Below are 20,063 nucleotides of genomic sequence, written 5' to 3' on the forward strand. Positions count from 1 at the left end.
AGAGAGGGAGAGGGAGAGAGCCGGAGAAAGAGAGATGGAGAAAGATGTGAGTATCACAGGGTGAAGACGTGATGGAATACAGCATCCCAACCATGGCTGCCCTCCCTGAGCACTGATCGATAATTGTAGACAGAAATCATCTTCAGATCACTGGCCAACCAACCAATCATGACCAAAAACATAACTGCCATAAATGTCATGTTTGTCCTGCATTTCAAAGGCATCCAGGCCAAGTACAGTTGTTGAGAACAGAGGAGGTTATGTGAAGACCAGTTCAACAGCATGCAAACACCTGTAAAATGTAACTGAAGTCATGTCTGATACAACACAATAATAAACAGTTTTTAGATTAAATGTTCTTTTAGAATGAAAAATTGAATGAATGTTAAGGCTTTCTTTGTACAAAAACACACATTTGAAGAGTTATAAAAGCAAACGATTAGGCAAATTCATTAGCCATAAATTAAAATTATCATAAGTGACCCCCTGATGCTAACGTTGTGGTTTCATGTAAACACATTTCTCTTTTAAATTACTCAACGCTGGAAACTTCCAATTAACTGAACACCTGCCACAGTAACTGACAGCCAAGACAGGAAACCTCAGCTAACCACTGGCCAATAATTCATAAGAAAAAAATCATTTAAATGCAGCTTAACTTCAAGACAGCTTAACCTGACTGCGAAGTTCTTCGACGGACGGCTGTCGCTCGCATTGCAAACTTGTGCAACTCAAACGCAAAAAAGAGGGCAAAGATTTTCGAAACCAAGTTTTTTTTCTCACGCTTTCTAATTTTTTTTTCCTTTTTGTTCCTACCTTTTCCACCGAGCGCGCAGGAGTGGCCCCAGATAAGCCAAAACAGCAGAAATGGGACCCCGAGTGTGTGCATGTTTGTCGAGCCGTGAAGGAGATGTCTCTGCGTCCTGTCCTCTTCCAAATATCCTCGCTCACCTCCCGAGCGCGTGGATGTTCTCAGCTGGCCGGCCGCGCGACAGATAGTCGGCAGGTCGAGAGACAGTCAGTGTTAATGTAAGCAAAGAGGGAGAGAGAGGCTGGCGTTTAAATAGCGTCAACGCACCAACACTTCCGGGAGTTTCTTTTCAAAATAGAATAAAGCAACCGACTGTAAAGGTTGAAGCATTTCAAATACTACAACAGCATTGTAATTACATGGAGTAGAAATTCTTTTTTAGACAACATTTCCTTTATTGCACGGATCTAAAAATAGATTTGCGAAAATTTTGAAAAATTGCACGCTTTTATGTTGAAAAAAAAAACCCAGTTTGGCTTTTATTTGACAAACTTGACAAAACAAAATGTTTCTCAGAGAGAAGGAGCAGGAGATGTGAAGGGAGGGATGCAGGGAGGATCTGTCTGAGAAGAGTGTCAATGTGTTAGTATTTTAGTGTCAAGACGGGGTGAGGATTGATAATGAAACCCCTGGAGCAATCTGCCAGTGACTAATGCAATGTAAATGTAACATCATGTTTCCAGGCTCACTGGAGTGTCAGTTGCCACACCTTGCTGCTGACCATTTAAGTGTTTAGATTAGTGAGCAACCACGAGCATCTTTGAGTGAGGTCATTAGCAGTTACCCTCCCTTAATCATCTCAGTTATCTTAGATATGCTACATCTGGGAAATGTATGTTAATTAAGAAGTAAAGTGCATTTTCTTAGAGCTATAATCGAATGAAGCAGCTGCCACAGTGAGATGTTTTTCCAGCTGTATCCTCCTAACAAGAGCCTCTGAAGAGCACAGCTATACTCCCCCTCACAGATTTGAGTCTTTCACTTTCCACCCCGTGGCAGAATCACTGGTTTTCTGCGAGGACCACATGTTCTTCAATTACACCCCCCCCCCCCCCCCCCCCACACACACACACACACACACACATATACTCCTGCTTCCTCTTCTGCTGGGTGTGGGTGTGTGTTCTGGGGATTAGAGGGAGCAAGAGAGAGAAGGCAGACCTCAGGAGAGTTAAGAGGATAACAAAGACAGAAAACACACGCATACAAGTCCAAGAAGGGCACATGCAATTACTTACACACACATGCTCCTGACTGGCTGTTTCCATGGCTAATGGGAGCTAAGTCACAGCGGAGCAGTGACAAGGGGAAAGATGGTGTGCAGGCTGTCTTTCTAATTGCAGTGAAGCCATCAGGTCAGCAATTATTTAGTATAGGGAAAGGGAGAAAATCACTGTGGCATCACTAAAAGACTGCTTCTTGTGTTATTGACAAATACTCATTTTAATCTTAATGTTTCAAACAAAGTAGGTTGGATTAATTTCCTTTTTTCCCGTTTATGAGCAGTCATGGCATAATCTAGCAGTGATAAACTGTTCAATAGTTTATCAACAGTTTATCACTGCTAGATTATTCATGTAACTGAAAGAAAACAGTTTCATTCATTAGGGGACTGGATTCTCACTGCGATATCTTAATTTTTACCTCAAACAGCAATAAATATAAGATCAGTGATAACTTCCATCCATTTGTGTGAACACGAACACATCTGAAGGCCTCCATTGTTGGTTTTAACTGACACACACTGCTCCCTATATGAAACTGGTGCAGTTGTCCCCACAGGAAAGGGCTTGCTCTATTTTTATAGTGATATATAACAATGGCTCGCTAAATGCCATGTCACTTCTTTGAAAGCTTACATTCTTTTAAAGTTATTCTCGTACCTCCGCTACAAAGCAGAGTTATTGGAAAAGGGATTTGTGGCCATTTTTGTAATCAGTTGCAGGTTGCTCTACAGACAGTCAGTTAGTGTTGTACAGTGCTCTCCCCTTTCATCTGACAAGCAGTTTACAACAATAGAATGAAAGGTTACCTGGAGCTCATAGGTGTTTGATGCTGCACTGCTGTAAAGGTCAGCTTCTAATTGTAAGGTGTTCTGGGAAGATGCCGTCATTGCCCACAGATGCAGCAGCACTGAGCGCAAAAAAAGTAACACTGCTCTTTAATGTGCATCTAATAAATGAAAAGGCACCGTTATTACGTTTAATTACAAAGACTTGTTAACAACTTGCACGTACTTCAGTACCACGGAGAGCTCCGTCGCTGTAACCTTCATCCACCAGGGGTCGCACTTCAGCCAGGTTTTATCTGCGGAACCTTCAAACAAGCGCCTCTCCAAACACGGGAAGGGGGGAGTGGTATCAGTGTGACACACTCGCCAAATGTCAACAATGTGAAAAGAAGGTAATGAAACGAACTATCGCTACTGCCTTTAATCACTGTGTGGATTGTATCACGCCTGCTTGACTGTGCTCTGTTTTAACTGATTAATCGCGTTACGCCTGGTTTATTAGTCCGCTAAGCTGGCGACTGTTAGCTGCCTGCTCAATGTCAAGGTGGACTGTCACAGCTTCCTCAAATGTTGATGGCGTTTTGACTTACTTCATTAACTTCATTATGTTACAATCTATGACATATACGTTATTCTGCCTTAAAAACATCATTAGAAACTTAGATTTAAAAAGGGGCGTATTTTGCCTTGCCAGTAGATGTGAGTTGTAGAGTATTCACAGAAAAACACACTTTAGGGTTGGAGTGAGCGTGTGAGATCCTGCTTGCATAGCTTTATTTAAAGTTGATATTGTAGAAATGCGTGCAAGTGTACTAACTGTGAAAAAGAATTTGCCAGATGACCTAGAAGAGTCTGATTACTCTGTCAGAGTGAGGCAGGGTGTAGTAAGTGTCCACATCCAAACTAAAAGCTTTCTGCAAAGAGGAAGTTGTTTCAAAAGCTTCTTTTTCTTTCAACATGGTTGTTGTTCATACGCAAAATTACAATTACTGGTTAAATACATCAATTTATATGGTGCACGTTTAACTAAACGTATCTAAACAAGCTAAACAATCCCTGACATGTCTTAATATAAGCGCAGTAAGGAGAGAACATTTAGAAGAATTGAACATGATTTAGTGAAATAGAGAAATAATTTTGTTTCGCCATTAATTTGCAATTAGAATCAGGTGACCCAGCATGGCAGAAAATAATCCTAGCAGGACACGATTTAGGATAGGACACACCGGATGTGTAGATGCTGGTTGTGGTGAAGATGAGGATGAAGGCTTGGCTGAGTGTCTGAGTGACTTGGGTGAGGTGAGGATGGGTATGAGGTAGGTCGCGTGGAAGTGATGTAAAGAATAGAAGAGCAGCCGAGCACCTAGGAAAGCAGGCAGATGAGTGATTACGGAGCTCATTGCACAGGCTGTACTCTAGTTATAAAATATAAAGTTTATATTATTTTACAGAAAAAAATGTTTGTTTTTTAAACCATCGACACACTATTTTAAAAACAGGCATTTGTATAGTAGATAGTGGAAAAATAAAACACAGGATGTGCCTCAACCTCCTGTGTTTGCATTTTGTATCCCCTACTGCCTCATTTGGCGTCCTCATTGGTGCCCTCCTGGGTACACACAGACCACAGAAGAGGAGAGTGAGAAGAGCAGATGAAGCTAAGACTTTTCTTGGAAGTGAGGGACTGGCTGATAAGTGACGTTGAGCATTTCTGGTTACCTGTGTTTAGCGAGTTTCCATGGAGAGGAATTTTTCTTCTATGTCCCTGCTTGGATACGCAGCGCCTGAGACCGTACTACCTCAGGAGGATTCATCCAGACTGCTGCTGTTTGGCCTTTTCTGGTTTGCACTGAACTGGAGATTGTTATTCATGGATTTATTTGGATTACTGTAATTCATTGTTCACTTGTACTCAAGTCACACTGTTGCTGAACAGCTGTACTGTACCCCATTAAATTCAGAGTATATTTTAAGATTCTGGTTCTGACTTTTAGAGCTCTTCCTGGACAAGCACCAGCTCGCATCAGTAAACATTTACACCCATTCATCCCCAGTGGGTCCCTGAGGTCATGTGATTAGGGCCTAGTTGTTGTGCATCATACAAGGCTGAAAACTAAATGAGATGGAGATTTTGCTACAGTGGCCCCCTAGACAATGGAAATCTTTCCCTCTGACCTGATCTATGGACTCAGTGATCGCCTTCAAGAAACTACTAAAAACTCATCTTTTTAGACTTGCTTTTTTATTTTTATGTATTTTTTTGATCTTTGATCTTTGTCGCAAAAGATGATACAGATAATACATTCTACTGACTTGCTTACTAAAAGTAAAAAATCCACACTCTACTTCACATCTTCAAGCCGTCCTGTGAACAGCTGCTGGAGGCTTTGGCCACCGGGCCTTATGTTTGAAATCTCTGGGCTCAGGAAATCTGTGATTCTAAATTAGGTGTAGATGTGAATGTGAGCGTATCCCTGAAACAAACTGGCAGCCTGTCGAGGCTCCAACCCAACCCTGAATTGGGTAAGCAAAAAAAACAAAAAAAGGATTTTAGTGTTATCACTGACGGTGCGTTTTTGTGTAGGCACAGATAGAGTGGTGCATACCTTTGTGGTATCAGGCAAGCCCAAAATCCAGAAGGATTGCTATTTGCTTCTATGCTGCCAACAACTGTGGCCAGAGGCATTTTGTTGTCTTTGTACATTCATCCTACTCATGTAAGCGCTTCAAACACTCAATCAAGGATAGAGTCATTACTCTTTTCATTGTCAAAGGTTGAGTTCAGTATGACCTCATAAAACCATTTTTTGACCTTTTACTTAAGAATTAATTTCCTAATTATGAGCAATTTCACACAGATGCCTATTAGAATGAAATCCCAAACTAATAACATTTTAGATCTAAATGTTGAGATAAACTACTCACTGAACTTTGGTCAAGAAAGTTAATTTAAAGTGAAATAAATGTTGGCTGGATTCCTGGCAGAGTGAGTTGGCTGAGCAGTGGCTGGTGTTAATTTCCCTTTGGGCTCTTTACACACACAAACACGGACAGTAAAACAAAACTGCACTGTAGCTGTTTACTTCGTCCGGTGCTCAGCCTCAGAAAAACACCGCATCCTTTATTCTTTTCGGTGTTTCTGGAAGTGGATTTGGTGTCCCATTGACAAATTGTTAGAAGATCGGAACCTGAGTTTATTTTTTTCTTCTCTGGGGTTAGACTGTGCTCATCTGTGTGTGTGGTGTTAATCTCTTTTTATATTACATGCAGAGGTTTCCAGAAGAGGACTGTTTCTCATTGCTGTCTTCCTTGAATCTCGTCGTCTTCTGTCCCATCACGTGACTCTGGCTAATACTCTGTTTCACTTTCCTCTAAGGTTCTTTGACTGCGGTGTGAGAGGTTAAACCAAGATGGCCGCCCGCCGTGTCCCACTAGTCTTGTTAGCCTGCGGCTCGTTTAATCCAATCACCAACCAGCACATGAGGCTGTTCGAGCTGGCCAGAGACCACATGCACAGCACAGGTCAGATACAGACAACGCTACATCCCCGTATCATTTGTGTATCGCTGTATCGTTTGACTTTAAAGAAAACCAGCCTCTGTAAGATCTCCTCCATAAAGCCCACTGATTAATAGACTTTGTAGTTACAACTAATCAAGCAATGAGTAATAGTTATCCAGCCTCTCTGAAGGACTTTCAAAGTTTTTCTTTGGACACTGACTGCTTTTTCACTCACTCAGTCCAGTCCCTGTACCTGCCCAATTTCAGAGGAATGTTTTTTGATTGTTAAACCTCTTCACCCAAGAGCCACCCACTCACGTGCCTTTAGGTACGTTGTTAATAGCCTGTTGCAAAACAGATCATTTGTTTTCATTTTCTTAACTGATTCTACAAAGAATGCCAAATGTAACTGTTAGACAGACCTAAAATACTATGTTTGCAACAAGGTGGTTCCCAAAAGAGCAAGTAGCTGTAAAGTTGGCATATGGTGTGTATGGTGTCCTTAAGAAATATGAGGAAACTGGACAAGTGGAGCCCAGACCCACACATGTCAGGCCTAAAAACTACAGCAGATGAACAGTATCTGAAAATCGTGTCCTTAAGGAATAAGTATAGCAGGACCTGAGAGATGCACCTGACCCTTCAGTTGATCCATCTACTGTTCATGATAAAGCCCCATCAGAAATGGTCTCAGCAGAAGGGTGACTGTCAAAAAGTAAAAATTGATGGAATTATAAACATCTGGATAGCGTCTAATTGGCGACCGCTTTGTTTCTTTTTCCCAAAAATCACCGGCAAATCAGTAAAAGCATACCTGCATAGAGAAACACGTTGGAACACTATCAGTCATGGATTGGCCTCCCCAGAGCCCGGACCTCAACGTTACTGAAGCAGTGTGGGATCATCTTGACAGAAAACAGAGCAAAAGTCAGTCAGAATCCAAAGAATAGCTTATAGTTCTTCGGGAAACCAGGAGAACTATTCCTGAAGACTGCTTAAAGAAATTGCAAAGAAACCTGCCTAAGAGAGTTCAGGCTGTGTTGAAGAATAAAAGTGTTCATACGAAACATTGACTCTGAAGCTCATCAGACTTGTACCAACTGTTTGTGCCTAATATGCTGCATTTCCATGTATAATCTATGTATTTCAATAAATCCCTGAAACAATTTCCTAGCAAAATATAAAGGAATGAGGGGTGGCTCAAGACTTTTGCACAGTACTATATATATGTGATGTATTACAACCCAACTATGCCACTTTTCAGAGCTCTTTAAACTAGCTCATTGTTTATCACTTGTGGCCTTTAAATCTACTGTTTGATTGAGTGTCGCCCTGTCATTTGTCTTGTTCCTTGCCGCCGTGGCAACCAATCCCTGATAAAACTCCCTACGACCTTTCTAGCGCTAAAGAGCAGACATGCAAACTTTAAGACTAGCTGGAGAAGAGAGAGCTAAATACCTATGTCAAGTTGCCATAAACACAACTCCAAACGAATGCTAATGTGCTCTGTGTCTGCCGCAAGCAAAATTAGGCTCTTTTTTTTTCCAGCAGGCAATGGAGGTTTTTTGCCCCCTAGTGGCCAAAAAAAAAAATCAATTGCTGCATCTTTTAAGACCCCAGTATGAAGAATCCCATACAATCATACAAACAATGCTAATATATGGCCGTCTCCGTGATTTGGAGGCTCTTGTGTGGAAAACGCTTAGTCACCCTAAGCTTTATGTTCTGATCTGCTCTGCCACACAATCCCAGCTTCAGCAGACACAGCGTCCTTATATAAATTCAGGACATTTACATCGTAAAGATGCTCTGAACACAGTGCAGCATTTCAACATGCAGGAACATTAATGCTCTTACAGTTTTCCCTTCGACCCCCTTACCTATAAGGCATCAGCTGACTAGCTTGAGGTTGACATTCAGAAATCACAGTAGACGTTTTTCCTCCTGTGTCTGATTGTTTCCAACTTTGTCAGCTAAATAAACACACCTTTTTCTAAAATTGATGACATAGTATGATTTGAGACACCTTGTCACGATCACCCACCTTTCTCACTCCGTTATAAAGAGATTAATTGTCTTATTTGTCCTCAAATGTGAGATCTGATGAACCATTAATTGTATCAACGCCACTATCTCTGTTATACATGACAGCTGCATTTCTTTTTCGCTGTCGTGACCCAGTTAAACTCTGTTAATCTTCTCTCCCCTCAGGCCAGTACCAAGTGGTGGGTGGCATTGTGTCCCCAGTGAGTGACAGCTATGGAAAGCAAGGCCTAGTACTGGCTAAGCATCGTGTTGCTATGGCAGAGCTGGCGCTTCAGAGCTCCAACTGGGTCACAGTTGATGAATGGGAGAGCCAGCAGCCAGACTGGACGGAGACAGTGGTCACTATGAGGTATAAACCATCTTTACTGCTGGAGATTAGTTTTAAAATAAAATTTAAAAAAATCTTGCGATATTGTGCAAGAAAGTGAATGGTTGAAACAGTTTTTCTTTCTCTTTCCTGTCACCCTTTATGAACACACCTCACAGACAATTACATGCACAGTCAGTAAGTCCCTGGCAATTCGATGGTTAATCAGAAACATTGAACTGGTTGAAACATTGTGTTGTGTATTTCCAGTCAAATAATATATCTCCTGTCATAATAACTGCATTCTATAGCTAGAGAGTCTCATATCATGTCATATGTATGATTTTTTTTTTTTAATGTGCAAGAAGATCAGATCATCCTAGTCTTACCAGCAGAGTTCGCAGGGATCCACTGTCCTTTGCTGCCCCTCTGTGAGCCCTTTATCATGCAAGCTTGTGCTGTTTATGTAAGAGTGCCACCAGGTTTCCTGCCTAATTTATGGTTTTAGTCTCTTGGGGGCTGCTAGACTAGACTGGATCCATATCAGGTCTGTTTTTTTTCATGGGGTGAAATTAGGACCACGGGCTGTTAAATTCATTGGCCAACTGGGAACGGTTTAGTGGCAAAAGGCTGCCTGAGCGATGAATATGTTTGAAGAGAGGTGCTGCACTGAGCGAAAGGATAGGAAAGAGGCCCCACTGAGTATTTGCTCGCTCACTAACACACAAGTTAACTGGACAGAATTTTCATATTTATTTGACCCAAGAGAACCATCCATCCATCCATCCATCTGTTCTTTTCTGCTTATCCAATTTAGGATGGGGGAGGGGGGGTGGCGTTAGCCTACCGTAGGTGTGAGCAACTTCTTGACCAGGATTGAGGCTGGTCATCCAAACCAGTTTCATCTTATCTGATGGTGACAGTCCAGATCTTTTCCCAGACTTTGGCAAAGTGCTGTTCCACCTAAATAACTTGTACTTGGGTACAGTTGTTTGAACTGATGCTCTTGAATCTACATTTATGTAGAAATGACTCCTAGAGACCTTCTCAACTTGTGTAAATCTACAACTCTCTTTCATCAATCTTCACTGAATTCATTGGAATTTCCAATTGTTCTGAGTATTGGTTAATCAAATTAGTAAATTAATTAGTTAATCAATAAATCCCATTATGTTTGTAACTAGAAACCAGTTTTAGTCAATTGTGATGACCAACGAGAAGTTAATAGCCCTTGTCAAGTTAATAGACACTGCAAAGCCTTTATTAAATGTATGTATATATTTGAGCCTGTGTGTATAATTTTGACTTTTTGTAGACTAGAGAAAATTCAGAGTTGTGGACCCAGTTCTTGTGTTTTTTAAGTCATTAAAGAAGTATGGTGTACAATCGTTCCACCCTGGTAAAAGAACAGTTCAGAGGAATTATTAAAAGCTCCAAATTACCATGAAATTCATGCCCACAATGAGTGGATAGTAACTTCTGACCACACCTGACACTTATACGCACACGCCCAGTTGTGTCTCATTCTTGCTGTAAGCCATGTTTGCTGATCAAGCCATGAAGTGGACTGTTGTCATGAGTCTGTGAGCAGGCCACGTCACACATTATTCAACGCACGCACACACTTTTACATACAGAACAACTTTAAGAAGCTTTGAAAACAGTGAAGGTTTTCATCTCTTTTAAAGGCTTTTCTATAAGTCGTGGCTATTTTTCCTTTTTCTAATCACTTCAGTAAAGCTTTATTGACATGTTTAGACTGAACAGTGGATTACCTCAGCACATGCATGAACAGTAAGTTACTGCACAAAGCAGGAATGATGCACTGCACATGATCAAAACAACAGAAAAACTGAGGACAAAGAGGAAATGGTTGGATTCACAAACACAAATGAAAGAAAACTGCATGTATTACCACATAACTGTTTAAAAAACAAAGTATCAGTATCTTTTCTTTTTTTCCTTTGGTTGTCAGGTATCATTACAGGCGTATTCTGAAGGAGTATGAGCGGAGCGTGGGAATGCACAACAACTCGAGTAAGAGTCTCTTTTTGTTCAGCTTAGAAACTCTTGACTACAGAGTGTTATCAGGATTTTTAGAGGTATTTATATGATGTTTTTATTATCACAAAACATGCACATTTTAAAGACAGCCGCAGAAAATGAAATCTTGTCCCTTTATGGCTCCTCACTCTACAGTGAAAATAGCATGAGAAAAAGCTGTTTTTATGGGCCAGAATGGCTGCCCAAGTCAAGTATGTGGTACGACTCTTGTTTGTGCTGTTGTTGGTCAGTCAACCAGCTGCAGAGAAGAGCAGGTGCACAGTCGAGGTCTTGGAGGACTGCACAGGAGCGCATCTCAGATCTCTTCCCCCCTCTTTCCGACTGAAATCTTGTGTGTGGACTAACACATTTGTGGGACCATAAAACCAACATAACGTGTTCCCCGTAGGTTGAGCATGCAACCTCTTCAACCTCTGGTAGACTACTTTCAGTTCCAATACATTTGCATGGGTCACCTGGTGGGAGGCAGCCTGTTCTCCAGACAGTGAGGTCCCATTTGGACTAAGTGTTGTCACTCTCAGACAGACAGTCAAGCATTTGCATATAATTACCACGTAATTTAGTCTACATCAATGAGTACGACTTGTCTGCAACACTCTTCGCAATAGGGGACTCGATTTGATGGTTGTATTGTGGTTATTTTCCTATGTCATTTTGCAGTTAGATTGCCATCGGGCAGCAACTGGGGAGGGGTTCAGATCGATTAAGTCCTTGCATGTGAGAAAGCTACTATTGCTCCTTCATTCAAGACTTTTCTAAATGAATTTGTGTTTAATTGGATTTTTTGTGTATGCGGATTGGTGATTTTTGGCGATTTATCACAGTTAACTGCCAAATTGTCAAAATAGATTGCATCTAATTGTGAACTTGGGCCCATCCAGTTACAAACGGATAGCAGTCTTATTGCTGTTTTATTGCCGTCTTGACGAACCAAAGTTGCTTTGAAAGATGGCAGTAGACTGTGAGTAGTTGCAGACCTGGTCCTCGTCTTCAGGGCAACCAAGATCACAAGTTCATTGCACCTAACTGCAATAAATCTGGCCATGCTGCATTCTCCCACTACTGTTTTCACTAGTGTTGCTGTAGTATTAATGATTCGTAGACTCTTCCACCGTCAGCTCAAAGTGAAACTTGTAGTATTTTTGAAGAGTGAAACATTCATGTCAGCCCTCTGCGTCAGCTGGGCTTTGTGTTCTTCTGTTAAACAGGAAGATGTTGAATTTTTTATTGTCAGTCTGTTAGTATGCTGACTTTGCTTAGAAATGGAGATGATAGATAGATAGATAGATAGATAGATCTTATAAATGAAAGCTAGCCAATTAGAATTCTTAGCCCATTTTCATAGATTTACAGGGATGCCTTCTGGGGTTTACTGCTTTTGCACACCGCTTTATATAAAGATGACACATTTTGTGAGAAACGAAAAATAAAAATGAACACAGAAACTCGTGATATCTAATAGAAAAAAAGCCTGCTGCTTCAGTCTCCTTTTTATTGCAGTTTATCGGGGTTATGTAAACCTTCTAAGTTTTTAATGTGAAAGCTGAATTCCTAGAATAATTAGTCTTGTTATAATTTTCTTAAGCCTCGAGCGATATGAATATCTAAGTTGTGTAATTTGTGGAACAAGTCCGTTTTAGTCATGTTGTGCATTTTATTTGCCCTGTCCAGGCGCAAAATGTTCACTTTCTTTTTCTTTGATATTCACATCACTGGTGCCTTCAATTTTTACATTTTGCTTCCTATTAGTGTGTGGACTCTTCGAGGAGGCAGTTCAGTAAAGTACTTTTTTTTTTCTTTTTTTAAGCTTGGTTGTGGACTAGGCAGTTGGCAGGAACCCACTGAACTCTGTCCCTGTATTCAAAAAGAGTAGCACATGAGGATTGTGTCACTCTTTGCTGTTGTGATTGCTCAGAAAGAGGACTGGCATATCCAGCTGCAGGACAACATATTACCAATAGTGCTGGAAGATGATTAAAATTGTGTAGATGGATATAAAAACAATGAATTTGGAGGGGTTGAAATAGACCCTTGCATATTTTAAGCCATCTCTGGAGGGAAAATAAACTAAGTTTGTTATATTTGTCACACCGTGTTTTATCGTTGTTTTTGTTTTATCATTAAAAACTGGTTAGAAAGTGTGTAAATAGTCATCTTCTCTGTTTTATTCTGCCACCCCACTCAGATCTGTCTCCCCAGCTGAAGCTTCTGTGTGGTGCAGATTTCCTAGACACCTTCAAGATCCCCGGCTTGTGGCGGGACGACCACGTCGAGGAGCTGGTCGGGCATTTTGGCCTCGTCTGCGTCAGTCGAGGGGAGCTGCAGCCCGAGCGGGCCGTGCACGAGTCGGACCTGCTGTCCTACCGCAGGCACAACATTTTCCACGTGAGGGAGTGGGTGAAGAACGAGACGAGCGCCACGGAGGTCCGCCGGGCACTGAGACGGGGTCTGAGTGTGAAGTACTTGCTTCCAGACTCTGTGATAGAATATATTCACCGGCACAACCTTTACACAGAAGACAGCGAGATGAGAAATAAGAGCGCGGTGCTGAGGCCGCTCGTTAAGCAGGCACAAGAGCCGGTAAAGAGTCTAGACGACTGATGGAGCCCTCGAAGGGTGAATTCACTCACAGATGAGTGCTTGTCTTCAGGGAATGGAGGCTCTGTTGGCCTAAGTGTGTTTTCCAGGCATCACTTTAACTTTTTTTCTTTTTTTTAGTAAGAAGCATCCAAACACAGACATGGTGTTTTCAGAAGTGATGCAAATACTGAGCCACATCTTCATCCTACATTTTTTCCTAGAGATTTTTCACCATTCAGTGTTTTTACTCATTGGACTTGATGGCAGTTCTATTCATTCAAATAAATATTTTTTGTATTCCCTCATGACTATTTTATTTTTCTATGCTTTCGTCAGCCCAAGTCCCACAAACACACACGCGACAAAAAAAGGCTGTAAAATGACTGCTGGGGTTTTTATTTATTTAAAACATTTAAAAAGACTTTTATATTGAAGTCTTATTTCCCATCTATGTGCCAGATGTTTATATAGTTCACAAACATTTGTTGACATAGAGACAGATACACTCACTTTAACAAAGAAAGTCAAGACAATTCAATTATATGAAAAAAAAAATTTTTTTTAAACGCAAGTTCAGACACAAAAGAAAAGAAATCATGAATAAAGTATGATGTGCATCACATATCACAAGAATACACTTTGATTCACGGCTGTTCAGCTGCTCATTAATGTAAATATCTTATTACACGACAGCTACATGATGCATTTAGGCATGTAGAATAAGACGTGTAAGAACATCTTCATTGATCCCAGAGGGAAATTCGCATGTCTGCGTTGGCTCGTCTGCTATTTGTATGAGAATTGAAAAGCCTGTTGGCTGTGGGTGCGAATGACTTTATCTATTTTACATTGAAGGGAGAGGAATCTTTTTTTCCACAGAGATGTTGTAAAGTGGCCGATCAGAGTTGTTGAGAATGGCTTCTAAGATCTTTAGTTTGCATCTTTCCAACCATCTCAAGTGGCTCCAGTTACACAGACAGCTTTTCTCACCAGTTTTTCCAGTCTCCTTGCATCCTGATGCATCCGTCCTTTCTTGTATGAACAGTTCAGGCTGGTGGAGGTGGTGTAATTGTGCCAGCGATATTTTCTTGGCACACTTTAGGCCCCTCAGTACCAACTGAGCATCATTTAAATGCAACAGCCTACCTGAATATTGCTGCTGCCCATGTCCATCCCTTTATAACCACAGTACACCTATTTTCTACTGGCTGCTTCCAGCAGGATAACCCACCATGTCACAAAGCTCAAATCATTTCAGACTGGTTTCTTGAACGTGAAAATAAGTTCACTGTGCTCAAACAACCTCCACAGTCACCAGATCTCAATCCAATAGAGCACTGTTGAGATGTGGTGGAACTGAAGATTGACATTATTGATGTGCAGCCAGCAAAGCTGTGTGATGCTTTCATGTCAATATGAAACAAAGTCTCTGAGGTGTCCAGCACCTTGTTTAATCTGTGCCATGAAGAATTAAGGCAGCTCTGATGGCAAAAAGGAGGTCCAGAGCTGTACTAGTAAGCTAATAAATACTTAATAAAGTGGCCAGTGAGTGTACATCTTAGTTGCTAGGCTTCCAGGTAAGTAGACTTGAATCTGCATCTTTTCTCTTCTTCTTTGATTCGTATTTCTTATGTGAGTGTCACTGTGGGTGTTTCTACCCAGCAGCTGCCTCTCCTAACAACAGCGATTCCTTCTTGGCTCTATTCATTTTCACCATTGTCATCCACACACTGTGTCTGTGAGGCCCGCGTTTCTTCCACCAAAGGATTTAAAGTAATCCTGACAGTTGCTCGGTTACGGGAGGTGTTTTCTCACTGAGACCAATGGCTGAAAGCGCTGCTATTCCATTGATACTAAATAGTGGCGATTATGATGATGGTGTGTGTCTTTGCCTGTCTTTCAGTCAGCAAAGGATTTAGGCGGTGTGTTGGCTGCAGCGCGCTGCCCAAAAGAGAGATTATCAAATTAATTGAGTTATTTAGGCGAGACAGAAGATGTGACAGACATATTGTGCCACAGATAATTGTTTGAGTTGGATCATTTTAAGCTCAGGTGATTCTGCTTTTGTGCTGTGAATATTATCCTCTTAGCATGCTCCATTCAGCCATTTTCACTTGCTCTCTGAGTGATTTCTTTTGTACTCATTTAGTCTGACTGTCGATGGCTCCGATATTTAATTTAAAAAAAAAAGAAAAAAAATGATTCAAACATCATTGAAGCAGGCCTCATTTTATACAAAAGAATCAGCTTTCAGGCCAAATCTGACACACGTGGCTTCATAAATAAACAGGCCTGTGTCAATTAATAGAGAAGGCGTATTGATCCTAATCCCACCTAAACATGTAAGCATTCTCCAACATAAGGCACACAAGTGTTTACATGCATACCGCTGGTTCCCAGCACAGTAAAAGCGTGGTGAGGATTGAGAGATTACGTGGTGTTGGCATTGGGAGGGAAGTGGGAGGTGCCAGTAAGATTTTCCGTTAAAAAAAAGAAAAGAAGTGAAACCCAGCAGGGTAATCGGATTAAAATGAGTTTGGTTCAAATTGGGGCTTTTGAGAGTATTTTCTGCACTCCATCCCCAGCAGATGTCCACAACAGACATCCTCATTCTCTGGAAGTGAAGAAACCAGCAGAGGAACAGCCAACATGGTCCCTAATCTGACCGGATATTGGAAAATGATTTCCAATGATAACTTCGAGGAGTATCTGAAAGCTCTGGGTGAGTTTATTAGTTCAGCAGGGAGTCAAGCCCAGAGAAGGAAGGCACAGATCACAAATGTACAGCTCGAAAAAGCAATGATGACATTATAAACCTGATCTTTACACAATCTGAGGCAATTCTTTGTACGTCCATATATGCATAAAACCTCACTGCTTCTTTGTTTTCAATTCATTTTCTGTCACCTTGCTCACGGGCCAGATGTAAACATTGCCATCAGGAAAATTGCCACCTTGCTGAAGCCTGACAAGGACATCGTTCACGAGGGCGACCACATAATCATCAAGACTCTCAGCACCTTCAAAAACTACAACATGGATTTCTACGTGGGCCAAGAGTTTGAGGAGGATCTGTCTGGAGTGGACGACAGGAAATGCATGGTAAGATTTTTTACTTTTTGTACTTAAATGCATCTGTAGTTAGGAACCTGCTGAGACTTTAGCTAAACATCACAGATGAACCACACTGCTGCCAGGTGTTGGGATCTTGGGCAGTGACACACAGGAGTGCAGATTCTGTGGGCGTGTAAACGATTTCCACCCTTCAGCATAATGAGCACATGGTGTTGCAAGAACTGGTTGTTTTATACAATAGCAGAAAAAACATCTACCCACTCATAAAAGTTTCCTCCAACTTTTTACAAACTCTTATAAATTGTTGTAAAAAGGAACAATGTCAAAAGCTGCATGGAAAGAACTGGTCGAGGATAGAACTCATATTTAATCAGATTATGTCACTGACTGCTGAATAGGATCACAGATTATTTGTGGTCCCCATCGAAAGCCCTTTTTTTGTATGCTTATAGGGTGATTTTAGTTAAGCCTTAAGCTGTTTGGAGTGCCGCTAAGAGGGAAATTCACATGTTTGTGTGTAAAGATCTATCTGAATAATTATGGAAAATGGTGAGAACTGGGTCACTCATTCAGCTTATTGTATTCTGCATACTAAAATCAATATGCTCTGTTTTAAGAGTAGTAAGAGATCCTTCCCTGATGCCTCGTGCTTTTTTCACTCTCTCTCTGTCTTGTGATGTTTTGCAGACCACCATCACCTGGGAGGGGGACAGGCTGGTGTGTGTGCAGAAGGGAGAGATCGAAGGGAGAGGCTGGACCCACTGGGTGGAGGGAGATGAGCTTCATCTGGTAAGAAAACATCAGTCCCTGCCATGAATATTAATGCATTCAATTTAGACACTTTAATCCAAATCCAGAATGCCTCTCAGCGCTGTATGTGAAGAGCATTGATTTTTATGTGGGCATGAATTAACTACCAGCTCAAGCTGCAGTAACATTACAGTCTGTATGGAGGATTTCTGACAGTTACACAACTGACTCACAGCCAAATAATTATTTCCACTTAATTAAATAGCTCTGCTCACATATTTGATTCCCAAGTGTTCCCTCCAGATGCAAACTGCATGATTTAAAAAAAAAAAAAGTGCATACTGTGAAATTAAAAGCCATCCAAATTCTTCTACTCTTGTAGTTGGCACCTCTGTCAGTCATTAGGAGCAGAGCCTTCGAGTTAGCCAACAAATGCATCATAAATGTTTTTATAAAATCTGTTAAAGCGCATTTGCATCTGAAAATACATTAACGCAATAAGTAGCCCATTAGTGTTTTCATTAGCACAGCATTATCAGATTTTCCTGTGTATGATTACGGCCATCAAAGCTAAACAAAAAATAATCTGCCAAGTTATTTGGTTTAAGTGATGCTAGCAGATGTTTTCAATCAGCTTGCCTGAAATTAGTTACAGTATTAGTGGAGAGATCCCCAGAGCCGGTTTGAGTGTAGAGCAACAGAGACCCCTGGTGGCTGACACATGAACTGCAACTGGAAATGTGTATTAATTCAGTGTAAAGAGGGGCGACTTTTTTCAGGTCATTTGAAGGATTCAGTGTTCTTTTGTGGGTCAATAAGATTTACCCATGTCTTTGGGAAAATAAATAATCAGCGATCAATAAAATAAAACAACATCAGTGATCTCTGTGTTACAAGGTTGAACGGACACAAACCAACAATCTTGTCGTGATTAAAGAGACTGTTAGGTATTTTAGTACCATGGTAGCATTTACTGGATATTGTTTTATAGTGACATTATACAGGAAAACTCTGTCATTCAATAAGGCCCCTTTGTTTTAGTTATTTTTCTCTTTGACCCAAGAATTGATGTGTGAGAATCACAGGCTGGTACAAGGTTGAAATACCACAGAGATCACTCCCTCAGCTAGATTAGTTTCTTAATCTTTTAGACGCCTGTTGAAGGCCAAATGGTTTGTTTCAGATTTCACTAATGAAAGAACTCTTTGTTTTGTGCCTTGAAAATATGTCGCTGAGATAATCACAATTGTAGCTGAACTGATAAACTACACAAAGGATGCTTCTTCACCCATGGGCAGGAAGACGCTGCCTTATCTTGGTCTGTACTGGTTTAAACTGATAATCTGCTGTCTCATGAATTTTACCCTCTATATAAACTGTTATACTTGTGAATAAAGTTGAGTCAATTTGGGAAGACAATCTGAAGCAGTCTCTGTTTTCTTGTTCTCCCAAGCTGCTCCCGAGCTCGTACTAACACGCTGAATGGCATGCTTGAATATTACTTGAGAATATATTTGACTGTGTTACAGACTAAGGGACATTCTCTGCTGATAGGTGAAGGTACATTCTCTGCTGATAGACGTCCACGCCTCGAAGGAAGTCGATCCACGGATTAGGCCTTGGAAACCGTTTCCTTCAGAGACCGCTTTGTTCTTCTCGTTTATATCTTGCAATAGTCCACAGTGCTGCCATATTTCATGTTTACGTGCTTATCTTGGCAGAACTTGATAGGTCTTTTTAAAATGAAATAAACTACAGGGTATTATTTTTCTTTTACTTTTAAAGCTTGAACATCTTTTTTCCTTGTTTTTTTTTTTTTTTCTTTTAAATTTTAATTTTTTTAGGGCGGCGTGTAGTAGTGCAGTGGTTAGCAGTGATGCCTCATGGTCCTGGGTTTGAATCCACCGGCCTGCAGGGACCTTTCTGTGTGGAGTTTTTTCACATTCTCCCTGTACCTACATGGGTTCTTACCTGCGTCTTCCCACAGTCCAGAGACATGCATGTTATTTTAACTGGTGATTCTAAATCGGCCACAGGGTTCAATGTGACCTTGAATGCCAGTGTTTGTGATAGCTCTGATGTTTTTAGCCCCTCCCCCCTTTCTAACTACAAGTTGGTAATTTTTTGTATCACTTTTTATGATTAAAGTAAACACCACTTACTTCTGGTTAATGATGACACTAATCCTTGTCCATCTACTGCTTAGAGGTTCTCATTGGTCAGCATTACTTTCTGAGTCTCTCACATGTCTGAATAAACATATCAAACATGTATTTTTCTCTCCAGGAGCTGAGAGCTGCAGGAGTTGTTTCCAAGCAGGTCTTCAAGAAGACTTAAAGCAGCTTTCAGTGAACAGTCTGGTGCCTGCACCAAAAACTGGCTCAGAGAGACACATCAGGAACAACCTCTTCCTCTAACATACAGTCCGACTTTCCTTTTATCCCTCCAGCCTGTCCGTGTGTTCATGTTACTGTAGTGAATTCACCAAACACACGTTTCTGTTCCATCATGCTGTTGCCTTACTTTGCCAAAGGAATTTCTTTGTAGCACAAATGGGCAAGTTGACATATAACACCACAAAATCCAATACTGTGTATTTGTTTCAAGGTGGGTGCTTTGATTAGCAGGTTTAGATGTGCTGGACGCATGCGTAAGTGCCATAGCTGTAGCTGATCTGATGGGCGAGCCAGCTGGGAATGTTGTGGATGCAGTGAAGAGAAATGTATTGACTTAGTTTTGTAAATGATTACAACTGAAGGACGATGGTAAGAGCAGAACTTGGCTGAGATGCTCAGTCTCCAGAATAAAAATGTTACATGTATTTGTCCCAGTTCCTTTAAGACTGTGGCTGTGAATGTTGAATCAATCAATAAATGAAGCCGTTCTAAACCATCCAGTGTATCAGAAGCTCTTTTGAG

The 20,063-nt window shown here is 41.0% G+C and overlaps 3 protein-coding genes across 4 annotated transcripts in view; 2 read left to right on the forward strand and 1 right to left on the reverse strand.

The window, feature by feature from the left end:
• LOC308383447 (calsyntenin-2-like) overlaps positions 1-981 on the reverse strand; it is a 167,682-nt gene extending 166,701 nt beyond the window's left edge. Inside the window, exon 1 of the mRNA XM_080861410.1 lies at positions 817-981. Within this exon, the coding sequence (XP_080717536.1) occupies positions 817-889 (73 nt within the window). The 5' untranslated portion in view covers positions 890-981. The remainder of the gene's footprint in view (positions 1-816) is intronic.
• A 2,150-nt stretch (positions 982-3,131) lies between these two features.
• nmnat3 (nicotinamide nucleotide adenylyltransferase 3) lies at positions 3,132-13,459 on the forward strand. 2 transcript variants are annotated; one of them, XM_080861115.1, is made up of 5 exons: positions 3,132-3,214; positions 6,199-6,344; positions 8,535-8,718; positions 10,652-10,713; positions 12,926-13,459. In XM_080861115.1, the coding sequence occupies exons 2-5, from the start codon at positions 6,233-6,235 to the stop codon at positions 13,339-13,341; spliced, it is 774 nt and encodes a 257-aa protein (XP_080717241.1). In that variant the 5' UTR covers positions 3,132-3,214; positions 6,199-6,232; the 3' UTR covers positions 13,342-13,459. The 2 variants fall into 2 exon arrangements, with proteins under 2 accessions (XP_080717241.1, XP_080717242.1); XM_080861116.1 differs by lacking the exon at positions 10,652-10,713.
• Positions 13,460-15,881: 2,422 nt separating this feature from the next.
• On the forward strand, positions 15,882-20,037 carry rbp1.1 (retinol binding protein 1, cellular, tandem duplicate 1). The gene is made up of 4 exons (XM_080862098.1): positions 15,882-16,042; positions 16,244-16,422; positions 17,083-17,184; positions 19,432-20,037. Exons 1-4 carry the CDS (start codon positions 15,970-15,972, stop codon positions 19,480-19,482), a joined length of 405 nt encoding a protein of 134 aa, XP_080718224.1. The 5' UTR covers positions 15,882-15,969; the 3' UTR covers positions 19,483-20,037.
• Positions 20,038-20,063: the final 26 nt, after the last annotated feature.

Source organism: Rhamphochromis sp. 'chilingali' (assembly GCF_963969265.1).
Source record: "Rhamphochromis sp. 'chilingali' genome assembly, chromosome: 16".
NCBI lineage: Eukaryota > Metazoa > Chordata > Actinopteri > Cichliformes > Cichlidae > Rhamphochromis > Rhamphochromis sp. 'chilingali'.

Coding starts and splice junctions, on each gene's coding strand:
- nmnat3 (XM_080861115.1), top strand. CDS start 6,233: ATGGCCGCCCGCCGTGTCCCACTAGTCTTGTTAGCCTGCGGCTCGTTT. Junction 8,719..10,651: donor GAGACAGTGGTCACTATGAG/GTATAAACCATC, acceptor TTTGGTTGTCAG/GTATCATTACAGGCGTATTC. Junction 10,714..12,925: donor GGGAATGCACAACAACTCGA/GTAAGAGTCTCT, acceptor CACCCCACTCAG/ATCTGTCTCCCCAGCTGAAG.
- rbp1.1 (XM_080862098.1), top strand. CDS start 15,970: ATGGTCCCTAATCTGACCGGATATTGGAAAATGATTTCCAATGATAAC. Junction 16,043..16,243: donor GGAGTATCTGAAAGCTCTGG/GTGAGTTTATTA, acceptor CTCACGGGCCAG/ATGTAAACATTGCCATCAGG. Junction 17,185..19,431: donor AGGGAGATGAGCTTCATCTG/GTAAGAAAACAT, acceptor TTTTCTCTCCAG/GAGCTGAGAGCTGCAGGAGT.